General features: G+C 36.1%; 2 protein-coding genes and 1 long non-coding RNA gene across 3 annotated transcripts; all 3 read left to right on the top strand.

Annotated features, from left to right (window-relative positions):
* Positions 1–196: 196 nt before the first annotated feature.
* LOC139870279 (uncharacterized) lies at positions 197–8,188 on the top strand (the record flags this gene model as incomplete). Its single annotated transcript, XM_071858111.1, has 11 exons — positions 197–260; positions 1,592–1,728; positions 2,266–2,574; positions 2,692–2,844; positions 2,950–4,149; positions 4,454–4,781; positions 5,032–5,287; positions 5,385–5,601; positions 5,689–6,041; positions 6,158–6,649; positions 7,789–8,188. Coding segments are annotated over exons 1-11 (3,909 nt in total), but the record flags the coding sequence as incomplete, so codon positions are not given.
* On the top strand, positions 8,172–13,832 carry LOC139871901 (uncharacterized). The gene is made up of 6 exons (XM_071859654.1): positions 8,172–8,962; positions 9,055–9,408; positions 9,504–9,741; positions 10,192–12,671; positions 13,036–13,169; positions 13,285–13,832. Exons 1-6 carry the CDS (start codon positions 8,192–8,194, stop codon positions 13,592–13,594), a joined length of 4,287 nt encoding a protein of 1,428 aa, XP_071715755.1. The 5' UTR covers positions 8,172–8,191; the 3' UTR covers positions 13,595–13,832.
* Positions 13,833–16,746: 2,914 nt separating this feature from the next.
* On the top strand, positions 16,747–17,729 carry LOC139871564 (uncharacterized). The gene is made up of 3 exons (XR_011766677.1): positions 16,747–17,266; positions 17,485–17,558; positions 17,660–17,729. It is a non-coding gene; the product is annotated as an uncharacterized lncRNA (long non-coding RNA).
* The last annotated feature ends 1,080 nt before the right edge of the window (positions 17,730–18,809 follow it).

Raw genomic sequence — 18,809 nt, 5'->3', positions numbered from 1 at the left:
AGAAATATTTGTGTGGCGAGCTATTCAGAAGCGTATACCCGTCATGACTGAACCGGATAAGAAATGGATAGACTTACATAGCGTTCGATGTCCATTGTGTGATGATGATCTTGAGTCAGTGGAGCACTCGCTAATATTTTGTAAACATGTCATTGAAATTTAGAATAGTGTATTTCCGTGGTGCGGGTTAGGAAACATGTCTAACCTAAGCATGAATGAACTACTCCGTGGTAATGGGCCGCCCTCAATGACACCTCAAGGTAAAAAAAAAATTTGGCAAGCGGTTGAATGAGTATGAGCGTATCTAATTAGGTCTAATAGAAATAACATGGTGTTTAGTGGTAAAAGGTGGACCACTCCGATTGTGTTAAATGAAATACAAGTCAAATCGTTTGAGTGAATATCTAATAGATCAAGAGGAATGAAGCTTGATTCGCTAACTTGGTTGAACGATTCTAGTATTTATCTTAAAAATAGTGTCGGGCACAAAATGTACTTCTTAGTTTGTGTGGGTTTGCTTCCTTCGCAACCCAATTTTCTGTGTATGTTTCATTTGGGGCTGTTTTTGAACTTTTAGGTTGCTCACTGCCAGTGTTGTAAAAAACCCGATTACTCGTCGATTAATTCTCGATTAATCATTTTTAAGAGCACTCCATTCCGATTTTCAAAAATTCGTTTAATTCGGTCAACGTCAATTGGTGGATCAAAATCGAATTTAATAATCAAAGTCAGTCAAAATCAAAAATGGTTAACATTTTAATATGAATTTAAACTAGAATTTCATAGTTTTGAAGCAAAATCAACAATTTTAGACAATTATGTTAAAAATTATCTTTATATATATGGTTTTTTTCCATAGTTACACATATAATTTTTAAAATTTAATATTTAAATGTATACAGTACAATCCAATTAATCTCCGAATTGCCGATCAATCGTTCCAAAGTCCCGACTAATTAATCCCGAATAGCGAATTTTGCAACCTTGCTGTCACTGCTCCATCTCTTTGCATATATGTTCTTTGATTATTGAAAAAAAAATAATAATAATTTCATAAAGTAAAAAAGTGAAGAAGGAAGTTGACGAGACTTGAAAATGACTAGGTTTTGAAAACAGTATTTCTTGATTCTTCCCAACACGCACAATGCTCTCTGTGTACTCTTCTTATAATCCCCTTTTCTGGTACCTATTATTAGGCTATTACTAAAAAAAAGTTCACTTTTTAAAAAAACTGATTCTGGATTTTTGATTATTAAAACTGCATTTCTGCTACTGTATCAACTATCCCACTTTTACTTTTTATTTTGGAAGATGATACTCGCATACCAGTTTTTGGTCCATACACACTTTTTATTATAAAACTTATAATAATAACCTTCAATTTATCTTGAAACTTAGAACCTTTATTGACATAATAGTTAAGTGTGTATTGATTAATATTGAGTGTGAGTATCATCCTTTTATTTTATTTTATTTTCATTTTATTTTCATTTTATTGTTAAACAAAACAAACTAAAAAGTCATTTTTTTCATTTCCATTATATTAAAAACTACTACTAAAAAGTATTTTCATGCGTCTGTATTTTTAAAGGTGTGATTATGGAAGTTAGACATAAGGGGAAGAAGAAGAAGAAAGTTGTTGCTGGGCTTCATGCTCATGACTTTTCACAGTTGATTTTTTCATGGTCTCTTGATGACATTCTCAATGAGGATCTTTTCAAAAACCAGGTCTTTTTTTTTTTATTTTTTTATTTTTATTGTTAAATTTCTGATTTATTTATTTTGATTTTTCTTGTCAATTTTTACCAGTAGTCTTTATATGTATGTAAAATGTAAATCATATATGTTGAGATCCAATCCAACAAATTATTAAAATCACATTTTGCTATTTTAGTTCATAACTCAAACCCTAGTATTATTAACATCATGTGCATTTGTAGCATTACAAATTACAAATTAAAACTATTTTCTTTTTAAAACCCTAAACCCTAAAATCAACTTTGTTCTATCATGAAGTGTTAAGTTCATATCTAATTCCTTTATTATAGACTGAAATGTTTATTCTATTATTATTGGCTGACTACATGATTAGTGACATGAAGATAAGTTAATATGATTTTGCCCTAAAATTATGAACTACAGATACAACTCTTACTAATTACTAGCTACCAATTGTCTTGCTGCTGTGTATCAAAATGTGTTTTGCAGTTTATTTCGTATCTTAAATTCGTGATACTTTATGTTAACTTGATGCATTATTTGTAGGTGGATGATATACCACTTACATTTTTGTCTAGCGAAAACTATCTCGATTCTTTTGTTTATCCTTTACTAGAGGAAGTACATGCCGAATTGGCTTCGTCTATGGAGATCATGTATCGAGCTCCATTTGCTGAAATTTTCTCTATCAAAGAGGTTAAAGGTGATGGCATTTACGATGTTACGGTTGGTCCTTGGAAAAACAGATATAGTGAACGTGGTAAACAACCATATCGAACGTTACCAGGTGATCTGCTTATTATATCTGATGGGAAACCAGAATCGGCTGCTGATTTGCGTGCAGGAAAAACATGGGTTTTTTCTTTAGTTAATAACATCGCAGATGATGATGATGATGATATTAATGACGACGATGATGATATTAACGTTGATGATGATGATGCTGTTAACAATGATAATACATCAAAAAAGTTTAAAGTTAAATCTCCACTGCGAATCAAATTTCAAGATGGGATGTTTGTTACTTTTTTGATGAATATTACAACCCAGAAAAGAATATGGAATTCTTTGCATATGCATGTAAACATGAATATCATCAAAGAGGTTCTTTATTCTGATTCTACGGTAATAATTTAGCTTAGATAATTTACTGAATCGGTTAGTTTTATAGAATTTGTGAGTGGTAATATCAGTACTAATATGGTTATGGTTATATTATATTACTTGCAGGTTAAAGAAAACTGCAATATCTGTTCTTTTGGTGACGAACGTCTTTTATCTCAAAGAACAAACTCTGATCTTTTGGATAAGCTTAACGAATCGCAAAGATTGGCAATCATGGCGGCCCTTTACAAAACAAAATGTTGTCATAAATCGTACGTCGAACAAATATGGGGCCCACCGGGAACAGGGAAGACAACGACTGTAAGTGTGTTGCTATTTATTCTTTTGCAAATGAATTGTAGGACGCTTGCATGTTCTCCAACGAACGTTGCTGTTGTACAAGTGGCATCACGGGTGCTAAGATTGGTTAAAGAATCATTTAAAACTACAACTGCAAGCGGTGAATGTATTTGGTCTGTTGGTCATTTGCTGTTGTTTGGGAACAAGGATAGGTTGAAAGTTGGTGTTGAGATCGAAGAAATTTATTTGGAGCATCGAGTTAAGAAGCTTACTGAGTGCCTTGGTTCGTTAACTGGTTGGAAGCATTGTATGAGTTCTATGATCGATTTACTTGAAAATAGTGTATCTCAATATCTTGTTTATGTTGAAAATGAAAAGTTCAAGGAACAGAAAATTGCGAATGATAATCAAATCGAAAGTGAAGGTGAAACCGAGAAGTTGGAACTAAAATCGTTTATTGAGTTTTTACGAGACCGGTTTATTGCTTGCACAATACCACTTAGACGGTGTCTTATTACATTCTGTACGCATATCCCAAAAAGTGCTATGACTGAATCTACTTTTGATCATATCATCTGTCTGTTGGATAATTTAACTTTTTTCGATATATTGCTGTTTAAAGAGAATTTGGTTTCGGAAGAGCTTCAGAACCTTCTGGAATCTAAGCTACCGCTAGGCGATATCATAAAGTCAGAGGATACGTCTTCTATCAATTATGTTAGAGCCGTTTCTATATCTGTACTAAGAACTCTGCTGATGTCACTTGAACGTCTCGATCTACCATGTGTTTTAAACGTATATGCGATAATTGATTTTTGTTTTAAGAATGCTTCTCTCGTATTTTGCACAACGTCTAGTTCCTACAAGTTGCATACGTTAATGATGAACCCTTTGAATGTTTTGGTGATCGATGAAGTTGCACAATTGAAAGAGGCCGAATCGACTATTCCTCTTCAACTTCCTGGAATGAAACATGCTATTCTCATTGGAGATGAGTGCCAATTACCTGCGATGGTTACAAGCAACGTATGTCTTTATTACCTTTTGTCATTGTTGTAAAAAAGTAAAAGTCACCCGACGCGTCGGTTTGGGGACTAGCCCGACCCAACTCGCCCAAAAACGTTTTAAAAGATGGTCAGTGCTAAAAAGTCGGTCAAAGTCGGTCTGAGTAGTTGTTTGAGTCGGGTCTGGGTCGGTCAAAGTAAGGTCAAAAACACCCGACTCGTCCCCGACTCGCTACTTGTACAACCTTGCTTTTTGTATAAGCTATTTATTTTCTGTTATTTTATTAAAATTTTGATATTGATGCACTGAATGATCTTGTGGACAGGTTTGTAAAGAATCTGGGTTTGGAAGAAGTTTATTTGAAAGATTGAGTTGTTTAGGGCATTTTAAGCATCTACTGAATGTGCAGTACAGAATGCATCCTTCTATTAGTTTGTTCCCAAATTTTAACTTTTATCATAATAAGATCCTCGATGCAAAATACGTCACATGTGAGGGTTATGAAAGGAGATATCTTTCGGGTCCAATGTTCGGTTCGTATTCTTTTATTAATGTTGTCGGTGGACGAGAAGAAAAAGATGACGATGGAAGGAGCTGGAGAAATATGGTTGAGGTTGCTATTGTGATTAAGATTGTACAAAATCTTTTTAAAGGTTTGCTTTTATTTTTTATTAATATATATTAATATTATTAGTATCATCGAGAAGAATGCAATCAGATTAATTATGTGAAAAGCTTGAAACATCAGAACGTGTGACGTCTGAACTTATTTCTTTAGCTGCTGTTGTATCTTGTTTTATGTTATAGCAGGTGTAAATTTTGCTTTCATGAACCCAAAGTTAATATTTTGTATGTGTGTGATCAAATAGAGTTAAATTTAACCTTTCTTCTGTATGTATATAGCATGGAATGAATCGAAGAAAAAAGTTACAATTGGTGTTGTATCTCCGTATGCTGCTCAAGTTGTTTCGATTCAGGATAAAATTGGTCACAAGTACAAAAAAAGTAATGGATTTTCGGTAAAGGTGAAATCCATCGATGGTTTTCAAGGTGGTGAAGAGGATATTATCATCTTATCAACTGTAAGGTCTAATAGCCATGGGTCTGTTGGCTTTATGTTTAGTCCTCAAAGGACTAATGTTGCTTTGACACGAGCTCGGTAATCAATCTTGTAACTTTTATATTATTTGATCTTTATTGATTGATTTGTTTTGTATTTTTATTTTTTTATTTTTTTTTAATTATGTTTGTTTTAGACATGCACTCTGGATACTGGGTAATGAAAGAACTCTTGTTAATAGTGATTCCGTTTGGAAAGATATAGTCTGTAACGCAAAAAACCGACTCTGTTTTTTTGACGCCGATGCTGATGAATGTTTGAAGATGAGGATCATTGCTGCAAAGAAAGAGCTAGAGCAACTGGATGATCTGGTTAATGGGAACAGTGTACTCTTTAAACGAGAAAAATGGAAGGTATTGTTGATTTCATTTTTTACACTATGCATCATTATACGACGTGTTACTTTGTTATTTCATGTTCGTTGCACTTTATGCCGTCAGGTTCTCTTCAGTGATGACTTCAGAAGATCGTTTACAAAGTTAACATGTGTTCGTTTGAAGAAGTTGGTTTTAAATCTTTTGTTGAAACTTTCCGGTGGCTGGCGGCCAAAGAACAAAAGTGTGGACTTGAATTGTCGAAATTCTTCGCATATTTTGAAACAATTCAAGGTTGAAGGGCTCTATGTTATATGCACAATTGACATTATTAAGGAATCTAAATATGTACAAGTTTTGAAAGTTTGGGATATCTTACCTTTTGAAGACATCCCAAAATTGGCAAATCGACTTGAGAATATATTCGCTGCTTACACAGAAGACTATATTAATCGTTGTGCTGCAAAGTATTTTGAGGGGTATGCTCATCACCATTTTACTACTACTACTAAATTAATGTTCGTTTAGGTTTTGTTTTATCGTATAATTAATTGTACTCATATTGTTGTGTATCATTTAATCTGTTTATTAACAGTAATTTGGAAGTGCCTCGAAGTTGGCCTGCATCGCAAGAACTTACCCGCTTTCGTTCTCGAAGTGACAACGAAGATGAGGATGAAGAAAACGTGAATCCCTGTGACGGTCGAAATTACGTTGAACACTCGAAAGTGAGTGAAAGTTTGTTGCTCATGAAGTTTTACTCGTTATCGTCTGGGGTGGTGAACCATTTGCTTTCTGGTAAAGACATTGATCTACCAATGCAAGTCACCGATGAACAAATGGACATTATTTTATTTTCGAAAAGTTCGTTTATAATTGGGCGATCCGGTACAGGAAAAACAACTATTTTGACAATGAAGTTGTTCCAAAAAGAACAGCTTTTTCATGTTTCTTCTGAAGGATTATATGAAGAAAGCAAACAGATTGATCTTGAAGAAAGTAAACCAAATGTTATGCATCAGCTATTTGTGACAGTTAGCCCGAAACTATGTTACGCTGTCAAGCAACATGTTTCCCAACTTACAAGGTGTGCAAATACTTGAATGCATTACTTTTTCACTGATTTATTTTTGAGGTTGTAGTCGGGGCGAGTCGGTCGGGACCTTGGAGGGACAGGACTCAGACAGCCGGGTTGAGTTGGGTGTTGACCACGTTGACTTTTAGCAACAAATAATATATATATATATATATATATATATATATATATATATATATATATATATATATATATATATAAACCCTAAACTGTTCGGGTTAAAAACTCAATCTAAACCCTAAACCCTAATGTCGAAACCCTAATTTTTAAACCCTAAACAGTGTTTTTCATTAGTCATTATTAATCGAGTCAACAGCAAGCGTCGATTTATTTGCGACTTGACTGTTACTTAGAGCCTAAATTGAATTCCAGACAGGATTTAAAACCCATGGAAATTTGATTCTACCATTTTCATGGCGTCTCATTTTTTATTTTTATTTTTTTAAATTTTTTCCTACTTATAGGCCGGAGGTCCTTTTGGAAGCAATCACTCTATCCATATAGAACATTGAGAGGGATGACTTTCTCTACTCTTGGGAGTGTTTCACTTCGTGTGGAGAAATGACTTGTCTTTATTCTAGGATAGGGGAAGGATTGTCTACATCTCACCTCCCCCATACCTCGCATACGCGGGATTGGGTTTTGTTGTTGTTGTGTAATTAGTTCTGGTTATCATACATGAATGTTATTCTTCGAGCGTTTTCGGGTCAAAATAATAACAATTATCACAAAGTGTCTTTTTTAAATGTTCATATTTTCACCTAATCTTAATATTTGTGAAATCTTTTTTTTTTAAAGGAAAAAATAAGATTTATTTCCCTCTTCCGAAAAGTGCTTCCCTCTTGATTATCACCCTATATATATTACACATAAATATATTAAACATAACTATTTCAAACATAGATATATGGCACAAAATTTGATATAAAAAGTATTAACTTTTTTACCTAACTTTGACTTTGACCGACTCACACTCGACTAGGCCAACTCAGCTCGACTTTGACCGACTTTTAAGGCATTTTTGGGCGAGTCGGGCAGACTAGTTCCCAAACCGACGCGTCGGCCGACTTTTACAACACAGTATATTTTTACTGCATGAGTATCTATAATTTATTTTACTTTATTTACAGTATTTCAAGCAGTGGGAATTCGTCACTCGAAATCAATCTTAATGAAGCAGATATGATTACGTCAGATTTCGATGAGATTCTTGACACATTTGTTGATATCCCTGTTAAAAGTTACCCTCTTGTTATAACGTTTCATAAATTTTTAATGATGTTGGATGCTACGTTGGGGAATTCGTTCTTCGAAAGATTTCAGGAGGCGAGAGAAGTTTCTCATGGTAATAATCTTAGTTCACGATCTGTTGCATTGCAGGCGTTTATTAGAACAAGGGAGGTAACATTCGATAGGTTTTGTTCACTTTACTGGCCCCACTTCAATAATAATTATACAAAGAAGCTCGATCGTGCTCGAGTGTTCACCGAAATTATATCTCATATAAAAGGAGGCCAAACGTGTGATGGCAAAATGAACTTTGAGGATTACGTTTCTTTGTCTGATAATCGTTCGTCTACTTTAACAAAGAAGAATCGAGAGACGATTTACACCATCTTTCAAGCCTACGAGAAGATGAAAACCGAACGTGGAGAATTTGATTTGGGTGATTTAGTTAATAGCATTCATCATCGGCTTAAAAACGGGATCTACGAAGGTGACCAAATGGAATACGTTTACATCGATGAGGTGCAAGATCTGAGTATGAGACAACTATCGCTTTTCAAATATATTTGTCCAAATGTTGACGAGGGCTTTGTTTTCGCGGGTGATACAGCACAGACGATCGCAAGAGGTATCGATTTTAGATTTCAAGATATTCGGTCTTTGTTTTATAAGGAGTTTTTAGCCACCAGAACAAATGGAAAGCAAGCAAAAGGTCTCGTATCCGAGATTTTTCAACTCAAACAAAATTTCAGAACTCATGCTGGGGTACTCGATTTAGCGCAGAGTGTTATTGAACTTTTGTACCGCTATTTTGCTCACTCAATCGACATCTTGGAGCCTGAAACGAGTCTTATTTCTGGTGAAGCTCCTGTGTTGTTGGAGTCGGGAAACGATGAAAATGCGATTGTGACGATCTTTGGTGGCAGTGGTACCGGAAGCGGGGGAGAAATTGTTGGCTTTGGTGCTGAACAAGTGATATTGGTTCGTGATGACAATGCAAAAACCGAGATTTGTGAATATGTTGGAAAAAATGCGCTTGTTCTTACTATAGTCGAGTGTAAAGGTCTCGAGTTTCAGGTCAGTATCTGATCCCCTTTTAAATCACCAATTTTTTATTTTTATTTTATTTTATTACAAGTTTGTTTATGTTTAATTTGCAATGTTTTTAGGATGTATTGCTATACAACTTTTTTGGGACATCACCTTTGAAAGATCAATGGAGAGTTATCTATGAATACATGAAGGAACGCGATTGGCTCGATGAGAAACTTCCGCAATCGTTCCCGAACTTCAGTGAATCACGCCATAGTGTCTTATGTTCCGAATTGAAACAATTATATGTCGCTATAACTCGAACAAGGCAGAGGCTTTGGATATGTGAGAACAAAGAAGAGCTCTCGAAGCCAGTTTTTGACTACTGGAAAATGAGGGGGCTAGTTCAGGTTAGAAAACTCGACGATTCAGTAGCACAGGCAATGCGAGTTGCGAGCTGCGCTCAGGAGTGGCGTGATCGTGGTAAAAAGGTTGAATTTTGATCTATTATTACTTCAATGTTAATATAGTCTCTGAGTATTTTATACTTTTATTCACAAATCACAAGACTTTTTTTTGTTTTCAGTTGTTTTATGAGAGTAATTTTGTAATGGCAACAATGTGCTTCGAAAGAGCTGGTGATGCGATGTGGGAGAAACTGGCTAAAGCCTCCGGTCTTCGGGCATCAGCTGATCAAATGCGGGGGACAAATCCCGAAGCTTTTGTAGGGTATCTTAGAGAAGCTGCTGGAATGTTTGAGTCTATTGCAAGACACGAGCCTGCTGCTTCCTGTTATTGTGATTTGGGGGAGTATGAAAAAGCTGGTAATGTTTTTTTTTTTTAATAAGTATGTAGATTTAATGCTTGATTAAGAGCTAATTGCTTTAAATGCTAAACAACTGTTTATAGGCTAGAAACACTGTCAAACTTATAAGAAATCAGATTAAAGGTAACCAACTTTTTATGGCAGCTGATGTGCTGTAAAGTTTTACATCGTCAATTTTTGTTTTAGGCCTAAATAAGTTGGTTACCAGCAAGGTTATAAAAGTCGTGAGTCGGGGGAGGTAAAGATGTAGACAATCCTTTCTCTATCCTAGAATAGAAGAGAGGTCGTTTGCCCACATACGTGTAGAGAAAATTTCTCCACCCATGGGCCGCAAATGACTGACTCTCAAGGTGTTTTTGGGAAACTCGGGACGGGCTAATCCCCAAACCGACGTGTCGGCTGACTTTCACAAAAGTAGTTCTCTAATTAACCTTATGTATGTGTGCAGGAAAAATTTATTTATACAAGTGTGGAAAGATGGAGGCAGCAGCAGAATGTTTCATTTTAGCAGGGTGTTATGGGGAAGCGGCAGAAGCTTATGCAAAAGGAGACAAGTTTTCTGACTGTTTGTCGGTTTGCAAAAACGGCAAACTATTCAATAAAGGGTTACAGTATATAGAACACTGGAAAGAGCTTGCTAAAGTTCAAACTAAAGAATTAGAACTGATTGAACAGGAATTTTTAGAGGCTTGTGCTAATGATTTCCATGAACGTAAAGATCATAAATCGATGATGAAATTTGTGAGAGCTTTTTGTTCTATGAAATCCAAGCGCAGGTTCTTGAGATCGTTAGGCTGTCTAGATGACCTTTTGTTGTTGGAAGAAGAGTCGGGTCATTTTCTTTATGCTGCTGAGCTGGCGAGGTCATGGGGTGATGTTTTAAAAGAGGCCGAGCTTTTAGAGAAGGCAGGACGTTTTAAGGATGCATCGGTTTTATTATTGTGGCATGTTTTTCTTACCTCGTTATGGGGGAATGGAAACCGAGGTTGGCCGTTGAAGCAATTTGATGACAAGGAACGGTTTTGCGAGAAAATAAAGTTGCTAGCGAAAATGCATTCGGACGATTTCTTTGATTCTGTTTGTAGTGAGCTCAAAGTGCTCTCTGATCATCCGAGTAGCTTGTCCGAGGCGAACAAAGATTTGCACGCTTGTCGGGCCAACTATACTTTAAGGGGAGAAATATTTTCGATTAGGAAGATTATCGATTCTCATTTTCGTCTGAGTTCGTCAAAGTACGAGTGGGAGGACGAATTACCACCTGACAATAAAGAACATTGCGAGGATAAGATCTCGCAGAACCGTGTTTCGGTTAGAACGTTAGTTTTCTATTGGAATATGTGGAAGCAACAAGTCGTGGATATATTCGAGAGTCTTGGAAGAATCCACGATGAAGGATCGAGTGAACAAGGTGTTGCTTTTTGTTTAAGTTTGTTTGGGGTGAGGAAACAGTGTGTAGAAACCAATATCGTTTATATGTTGGTTAACGATAACGCCGATTGGATGAAGTATGCTGGTCAAAAGGCTATTCATAGAGACGGGAAGCGTACAAGTATAGATATCAGGGATTTGGTGTTTGCGATCAGGTCTTTTTGGCAGTCTGAGTTACTTTCTGTGGGTTTGAAGGTACTTGAAAATCTTGATACTCTTCGAAAGTCAAAGTCAAACGGTTCTGCGTTTCATCAGAGCACATCTTTACTTCATATTTTTGAGGTTTCAAAGTTTCTTTTAGACTGCCAGTATCTTAATCTCGCAAATCACGACGATAGGAAGCTGAAAAGTTTCTTGAACATTTCTTTAACTTACTTTGATCTCGTGTTTCCGTTAGACTGGCGGAAATCAGTGTCCGCAGATTTGGTTTCCTTGAAAGAAACTGATCTTTCTGTCAGTTTACTAGATGAGATTGTTCTTCAGAGCGTTAAAGTCAAGGGTGACCCCACCTTTTGGACGATCGGGAGGGTGATGATGTGTCTCGGGTCCAAAAAATCTGTAGCACTTCTTGAGGTAATCATTAATAAGATTCCTCAACGAATTCCAGTATGGAAGTTGTTTTTAGAGAAGATTAAGAACGACGGCTTGAAATACGCTTATGACGCTGAAGGACTCAAAATTGCTTTGGATGCTACTTTTAGATTCAGTTGGAGAGTTTCGGGCTACATTTCTCCTGACAGTTTTGTGCATCTTCTCGATCGTCTTCTTTTAGTGCAATCTTTATCGTTATCGTTTGTTTTCACGACAAAATCTTCTTACGTTGGTTCGATCTCGCATATTCACTCTTCTCGTAGTCCAACATTATCAGCAGCCTCGAAACAAACGTTTTCTGAGCAGGTCGTATTCTTTCTTGTTCAAACAGCCCAACAAATTCTTTACAATAAAGAAGATACTATATCGTGGATTCAGAAATCGAAGATTGATAGTCGTTATTACCATCCTCTTTTAGCATTGAAGTTGGTTATGATACTGTCATTAATTTGTCTGCAAGTAACAGATTGCTCGAATGTTATACTTGAACTGCTGTCGGGATATAACAATATGGCTTATTTGCTTCCAAAAACTTTTGTACTAAATCTTCAAAGGAGAAGAAAGGGTCGTTACTTAAAGTTGAATCCCGATGTTGTTGCAGAAGCTTTCGCAAGCGTAGATGATCCTCTCTTGATCATGAGTTCCGTTAATTCAGGGCCAAAAATCCACGCTCCTCGTGCTATATTCGTGGACCTTCAGAAATCGAAAGACGAGATAATGAAGCAATTGTTTCCAAGGAAAGCTACGTTTCATGAGGAATCATTACCAAACTCGTTACCGGATGCAAACAAAAACGTGAAGCCCGCGGAACTTCAAATGAACTGGAACGTTATTAAGCAAATAACTGAAGCTATGAACGGAAAGAAGGGCGTCGCACTGTCCACGTCATCACCTACAGCTATAATAAAGGTAGTGTAAACTTCTATTGCTTGTTATTAGTATATTGTGATTGTCAACGGTAGGTTTTCTTTTTTTTAGAACAGCAGTTTGGATCACCTAAGGGGACTAAACCACCCACGCGTTCCGCCCCCAACTCCTGCTTAGGAGGAAACCCGGCCCAAACGAAGGCATGGGCGGTAAAACCCCCTCCCCAATTGCCCCCGCAACGCGATGTGCGGAAGGCACCCTTGGGTGGAATTCAAGGGTTAAGGGGCAACCTTGTATGCAACGCTGCACTCCACGGGAGTCGAACTCCTGACCTCTCGCTAAGAGAGGCAGGCCACTACCACTTGAGTTCAATTGTATGTTTTCTGATTATCTGATTTGTTGTCAGAAAGAGTTGGATAAAAATATTGGCACATTAGCAACTGCACTTGCGGATAAAAATTTCTGTGATGGTAAAGATACGACAGTCGTACGTGAAGCACACGATGATTTGAAGATGGTTTATTCTGCATTTAATACAAGGTTAGACTTTTAGCAATGTATATGTTGTAGTGCTGTCTCTTTATATTATATACACAAATCTTCACTGAAACCTGTCTATCTTCGGCTCATTTGGTGGTTGGATATATTTTTTTAGTCGACAAAAAGCGGAGCATGTAGCGATGATGAAGAGTGTGGAGAGGTTGCAGAGTAGTGCATCGAAGATAGATGATATTTTAAATCGTTACGTTACTAGTCAGGAGTCAACGGGCGAACGAATGGTAGAGTGCCAGATCAGCGGCACAACTGAGGTTATAGCAACTGTTAAGGACGAGGAGGATCGAGGTGAAGAAGATTCACAAGTGCAAACGGTGAACGGAAATCAAAACGAAGGTCACAAGAAAGGGAAGAAAAGTAACAACAAAGGAAACAAGTCAAAAAAGAACAAAGCTAAAAAGAAAAAGTAGGTTGTAATTTTACAGATAGATGCTGCTGCTGGTTGATCTGTTTTTGGGTTTTATTTTTTGGGTCAAAAATGATACTTACTATAGTTGGTTAGATCCAACAGTTTTTACTCATCTGGATCACTGGATGATGTTATATATCTTTAATATTCCCAACTGTTGTGCTTAGCTTTGTGAAAGAAGAATATGATCAAAATGTTGTATTTGTTAGAGAAACCAACTGAAAATCCAGCTTTGCTTTTATCTCTTGTAACTATCACTCATCTTTAACACTGCTTTATTGATTTATTTAATTGAGCACAAATCAAGAGATTTGCTGGTCAAGAATCGGCATTTATGAACAAAAGACAAAAAGACCTGCTGCAGCGTTTTCTCCTTCTGTGGCAGCTGATTTTCACAATTGAAACCTGCAACTCGTTAAATGAGTTGTGACTTCTCTTTGACTTTTTTGCTACGTTAGTCCTTAAGTTATACATGAAATTGTAATTCGAGTCCCTTAAGTTTTTAATTAGATTTTCGAATCCTATTAATTGCGTAATTTGGCAATCAACGTCCATCCGTCTACCTGTGGTCTAAATGGGCCGTTAAGTCCGTCACGTGATTAACATGTGATGGGCATTTTTGTCTTATTATTTTATTTCAGCCGTTGTTGCTCTGTTAGTCCCTCGTATTTAGAATGTTTAGCTACGGTGATTTCTCAAGTCATTAAAAACGAGGGATTACTGGCGCAAAAAAATCTTTTAATTTATTTATTTTTAATTTATAAATTTATAATATAATTATAATTATATTTACTTTAAAAATTCTTATAGTATAATTATTTTCACTTTTCTTTAATTTAATATACTTCGTATTTTTTAATTTTATTTGTCTACTTTATAAATATAAATTTAAAAACAAGATGAAATCAAAAATTGGAACTAACCATTATTGGACCAAATTGGGGTTTGTAAAACTTGAAACTTGGTGAAAAAAGAGTGGTATTTTGCGGATCTGGTATTTGGGTTGATCTCAACTTTCATGATTTTATTTATGATTTGATTACATCGTTCAAGATTGATAATTATTGTTTGTGTTTGTTTTTTATTTTGGTTTACACAGGAGGTTTTACAGAGGGTTTTTGATCCAATTTCTTGGATCTGTGCTTACTAAATCTTTACTGCATTGATCGGGATAGTTGCCTGATTAGTGTGTTAAAACCGTTCAGTTAGTATAAATTATTTAGGTGTAGTAACATATCTGTCAAAGAAGAGCTTCCCGATTTAAGGTTGTGATTAGGGTAATTACTATAGTGTTCAGTGAATGATGGTTTACCCAAAAGCATGATTCGTGTCAGAAGCAAGATCTTTTTGATGTTGTAAGATGATCCGGGGTTGAGTAATTGATGGCAAAGGAGAGATCTCTGATCCAATAAACAGTACCTTAAAATATGTGATATTGCACATCTATTAATGTTATATTGCACATCAGGTAATGTTAAGGCATTGCTAATTATTAAGTGGAAGATCTAGATAGAAGTTAAACCAACTAAGGTTAAGAAAAGCCATCACCTTTCTTGAGTATACTACTTTGTTCATGAGCCTAGGATATTCTTCGAAAAGGTCCTTTAAATCAATTAAGATTAACGGGAGTGAGTATACTTGTATTGGCTAGAATCTTCAAAGCCTAGACTCTTAGTGACAAGTCAAATATGATTGCTCCCATTTGACTGAGGTTTAGTGTTTATCTTAGGAAGTAAGACTCCGTCTACGATCTACCTTTAGCTCTAGATATTGTGTATCTTTACTTTATCTGTCATTTACTGTTTTTCTATAGTTACCTATACATACATATCAAGTTTCACACATCACCTTGCTTTAAAGGTTATCTTTAAGACACATTAGATCCTACGTTACCGGCAAACATACAAAAATACGAACCCATGTTATACTTATCACTTACTTGTTATAAAAAAGAGACAAGTAGGTGATTTGTAGCTAGGAACTTCAACTAATTATAGCTAGTAGTATTATTAGTGGTAGTGGTGGTGGTGGTGATAGTGGCGGTGGCGGTGGCAGTGGTAGTGGTGACGGTGGCGGTGGCGGTACCGGTGGCGCAACAACAGTAGGAGGAGGAGTAGTAAGCGTAGTAGTAGTAACAGTAGTGGTGGTAGTAGTAGTAGCAGCAGTAGCAGCAGTAGTAGTAGTAGTAGTCGATCTTGGCATCGTCTAATAGAGCTGTTTGCGAAGGGGATTGTGTTCCGTTGGTTGACAATAATGGGGGTGTTGGTAATCAAGTGGTTATTATAGAGGAAAGGGCTACCTTGGCGGATAATGATGTTTCTTACCCTGCTAACCTCGATGACGTATCAGCGAAGGTAAAGAAGGTTTAAAAGGCAATGGATGATACCAAAATAATCACCACTGCCAATGACGATCCAATTGATGATTCAATTTTCCCCTATGCCAGTAAACCGTGTGAAAAGATCCAATGTTTAACTGCTTGGAAGTTTTGCTAGAGAAATTAAATCTCGTTCGAGTGTTTGGTTCGCAATCCAGCTGCAGATGGTGTGGAGATGAATGAGTTCAATTTGAGTTCGAGTATAACCACGCCACAAGAGTTGTTCATTGGTAATGTTCGTATTTCCACGTCAGTTGCTTCGGCATCGGAACCCACGGATGGTATTCGAGTTAAGGTTTCATCTATCGATTTTAATTTGCCTACTTTTGATTCCGTCGATGAACTAGATGACGTTACGATTGATTTGGCGCCCGTGTTAAAATAGAAAAGTGTCGATTTCTCCTGTTTCTGTTAACGAAGTTCAATCGTCTATTGGGGATCTTGTTATTGATTCTAGGCCAGAGTTAATGGGACTTATGGATTCTGGGCCTAGCCGTTGTGTTTATAGTGGGACAATGGATGGTTTAGTGTCAGGCCCCAAGGATTTTGAGTCCGTTGCACTCAAGTTCGACAAAGCTTTCGGTAAAAAGACTACATGTTTGGACTCTAGGGGTAATACCGAGGGGGAATCTATCCTGGCTTTCATTAAGGTTATACATAATATGGAAGGTGTAGAAAAGGGAGCCGTTTTTTATTCAACAAAACCTGACTTCCGAAACGTTGCAAGCTAGGAAGCCGAAAAGGAAACTAAAAAGAAATTGTCCCACGACGAGGAGATGGCGGTGTTTGACAAATTCATCAAAGAAGCTTGAGTGTTCTTGGACCTTTTGTTGGCGTTTATCCTTTTTGTAGTTAAATGATTCTTAATCTTCCTTGTTATCGATTAGATTGGATTTCATCTTCCTTGTTTTATTTTGATGTGCCTTTTGTGATTCGTATGCTTTTCTCTATGTTTGTGGCTGGTGAGCTTCGTGTAGGATTTGTATAGTTATGCTCGGGTTCTTGCAAGTTTAAAGGAGGATTCATTTTCCCGATAACTCGTTTTATAAAAGTTCATCCATTTTTGGCTGAAAAAAAAAAAAAAAAAAATACTCTTTTAAAGCTTTGACTGTATTACTTCAAGAATCAGAAATGCAGAAGTCAGAGCATCACTGAACGGCTAATATCTCAACGTCTTCAATTTATTTATTAATTAACAAATGTCACCCAAATTAGGGTTTATTTGAGCTCAATTCCCATTATATCTAGCTGTTATGTGCTACAATGGATGAAAAAACTCAGAATCCTCCTTCAAAGGTAATTTTCATTTTCTCTAAACTCTATCTATATAGAAATATTACTCCGTATTCGATTAGCTAGGGTTTATGATTGAATCATTCAACTTCGTTCTAATACCTGCAAGTTCCAGCATAAATATTGTCTTTGTTATGTTTTTGTATGGTGGTTCAAATTGTTTTCTTCCTTCCTTGTTGATAATACTCAAATTTTGTAACTTATGTTCATTCTTATAGCAGATACCAAGTGTTATCAGTGCTAATCAAGAAGCATCAGCTGATTGGAAAGAGTATACAGCTGCTGATGGAAGAAGGTAATATATGTATATGTTTATACTACCTTAGAAGATGATCATCTATTGTATAAGAATTTCATTTCTATATTATTTGTATCGATTAATCATTTGTTTTTAAGATATTATTACAACAAGAGAACGAAACAATCTTCATGGGAGAAGCCGACGGAGTTAATGACCCCTTTGGAGGTAAGTCTCGGCATTAAAAGTGTCGCCGTTATGTAGTTATTGACGTCTTGTATATATGTGTAAATCACGTCTTCGTTTGGTTTGAAGTTGGATAAAGTCGTCTTCCGTCTCGATTTTCCAATTTTTTTTTTTATCATACATGGATTGATAAATTTGAGTTAATTATGTCTTTCCTTTTCTTTGCATGTTTCTTGATTTGTAGATGTCACTCCGAAAGATGTTTCACTTTCTAAGCAACTTGTTATTGTGTCCATTAACTCATTAAATTTTTCAATATCATCCTGCTTTGAAGTTTTTGTGCAACTTGTGTTATGATAATGTGCTCGTTCTTCTATTACTGGCAGAGTGGCAGAGTGCATGGCAGAGTGCAGAGGGTAAAAAGTATGATTTATGCTTTTAACTTGATTATATTTCAATTTGTTATATTCATTCTTACTAATGTAGTGTGCAATACGGATGCAGATACTACTACAACAAGGATACAAAGCAATCTCAATGGATAATACCCGAGGAATTAAAGGTTTTAATCATGACCAGTTACCTCTCTTTATTATTTGACTTACTGCAAGAACATAAAGATTATTGCTCAGAACATTTGTATGCACTGTATGCACAGTTGGCTCGTGAGCAGGCTGAGAAAGAAGCATCTAAACCTTCAACTTGTATGAACACAGCTGCTAAAGATGTTTCTTCGATCCCTATTGAAAATGCTCCCTCTAACATTGGTGGTTCTCCAATGAGACCACACGCATGCATCTTCAGTGTAAATTTTTATATATTCCCGATATAGTGATAATTTGTTCCTCAGTTTTGTCTTATTTGAAAATGTTAATTTCAGGAACAAATCTAAAAAATTCATCTTCAGAGGGTGTTACAAAAAATGTAGTTGGAGTCTCAGCGGTGCAAGACACTGAGGTATGTTTATTTAAATTTCTTATTTGATTTTTTTTATTCTTAGTTTGAGAAAATGATACACACACAATTTAATGTTAAAATCTCGGGAAATTGACAAATATACACTGTTTTTCAAAGTCTTCAAACAATATACATTTTTATCAAAGAAATTGGCAATATACACCA

Source organism: Rutidosis leptorrhynchoides, chromosome 10 (assembly GCF_046630445.1).
Source record: "Rutidosis leptorrhynchoides isolate AG116_Rl617_1_P2 chromosome 10, CSIRO_AGI_Rlap_v1, whole genome shotgun sequence".
NCBI lineage: Eukaryota > Viridiplantae > Streptophyta > Magnoliopsida > Asterales > Asteraceae > Rutidosis > Rutidosis leptorrhynchoides.
The sequence above is the reverse complement of the archived record's forward strand: the minus strand, read 5'-3'. Positions and strand labels throughout refer to the sequence as shown.

Bases quoted from the DNA above. Each gene is read 5' to 3' on its own strand.
- LOC139871901 (XM_071859654.1), top strand. From the start codon at position 8,192: ATGAACTTTGAGGATTACGTTTCTTTGTCTGATAATCGTTCGTCTACT. The intron at 9,409-9,503 runs GTTGAATTTTGA...TTTTGTTTTCAG, and splicing joins GGCGTGATCGTGGTAAAAAG to TTGTTTTATGAGAGTAATTT. The intron at 9,742-10,191 runs GTAATGTTTTTT...GTATGTGTGCAG, and splicing joins GGGGGAGTATGAAAAAGCTG to GAAAAATTTATTTATACAAG.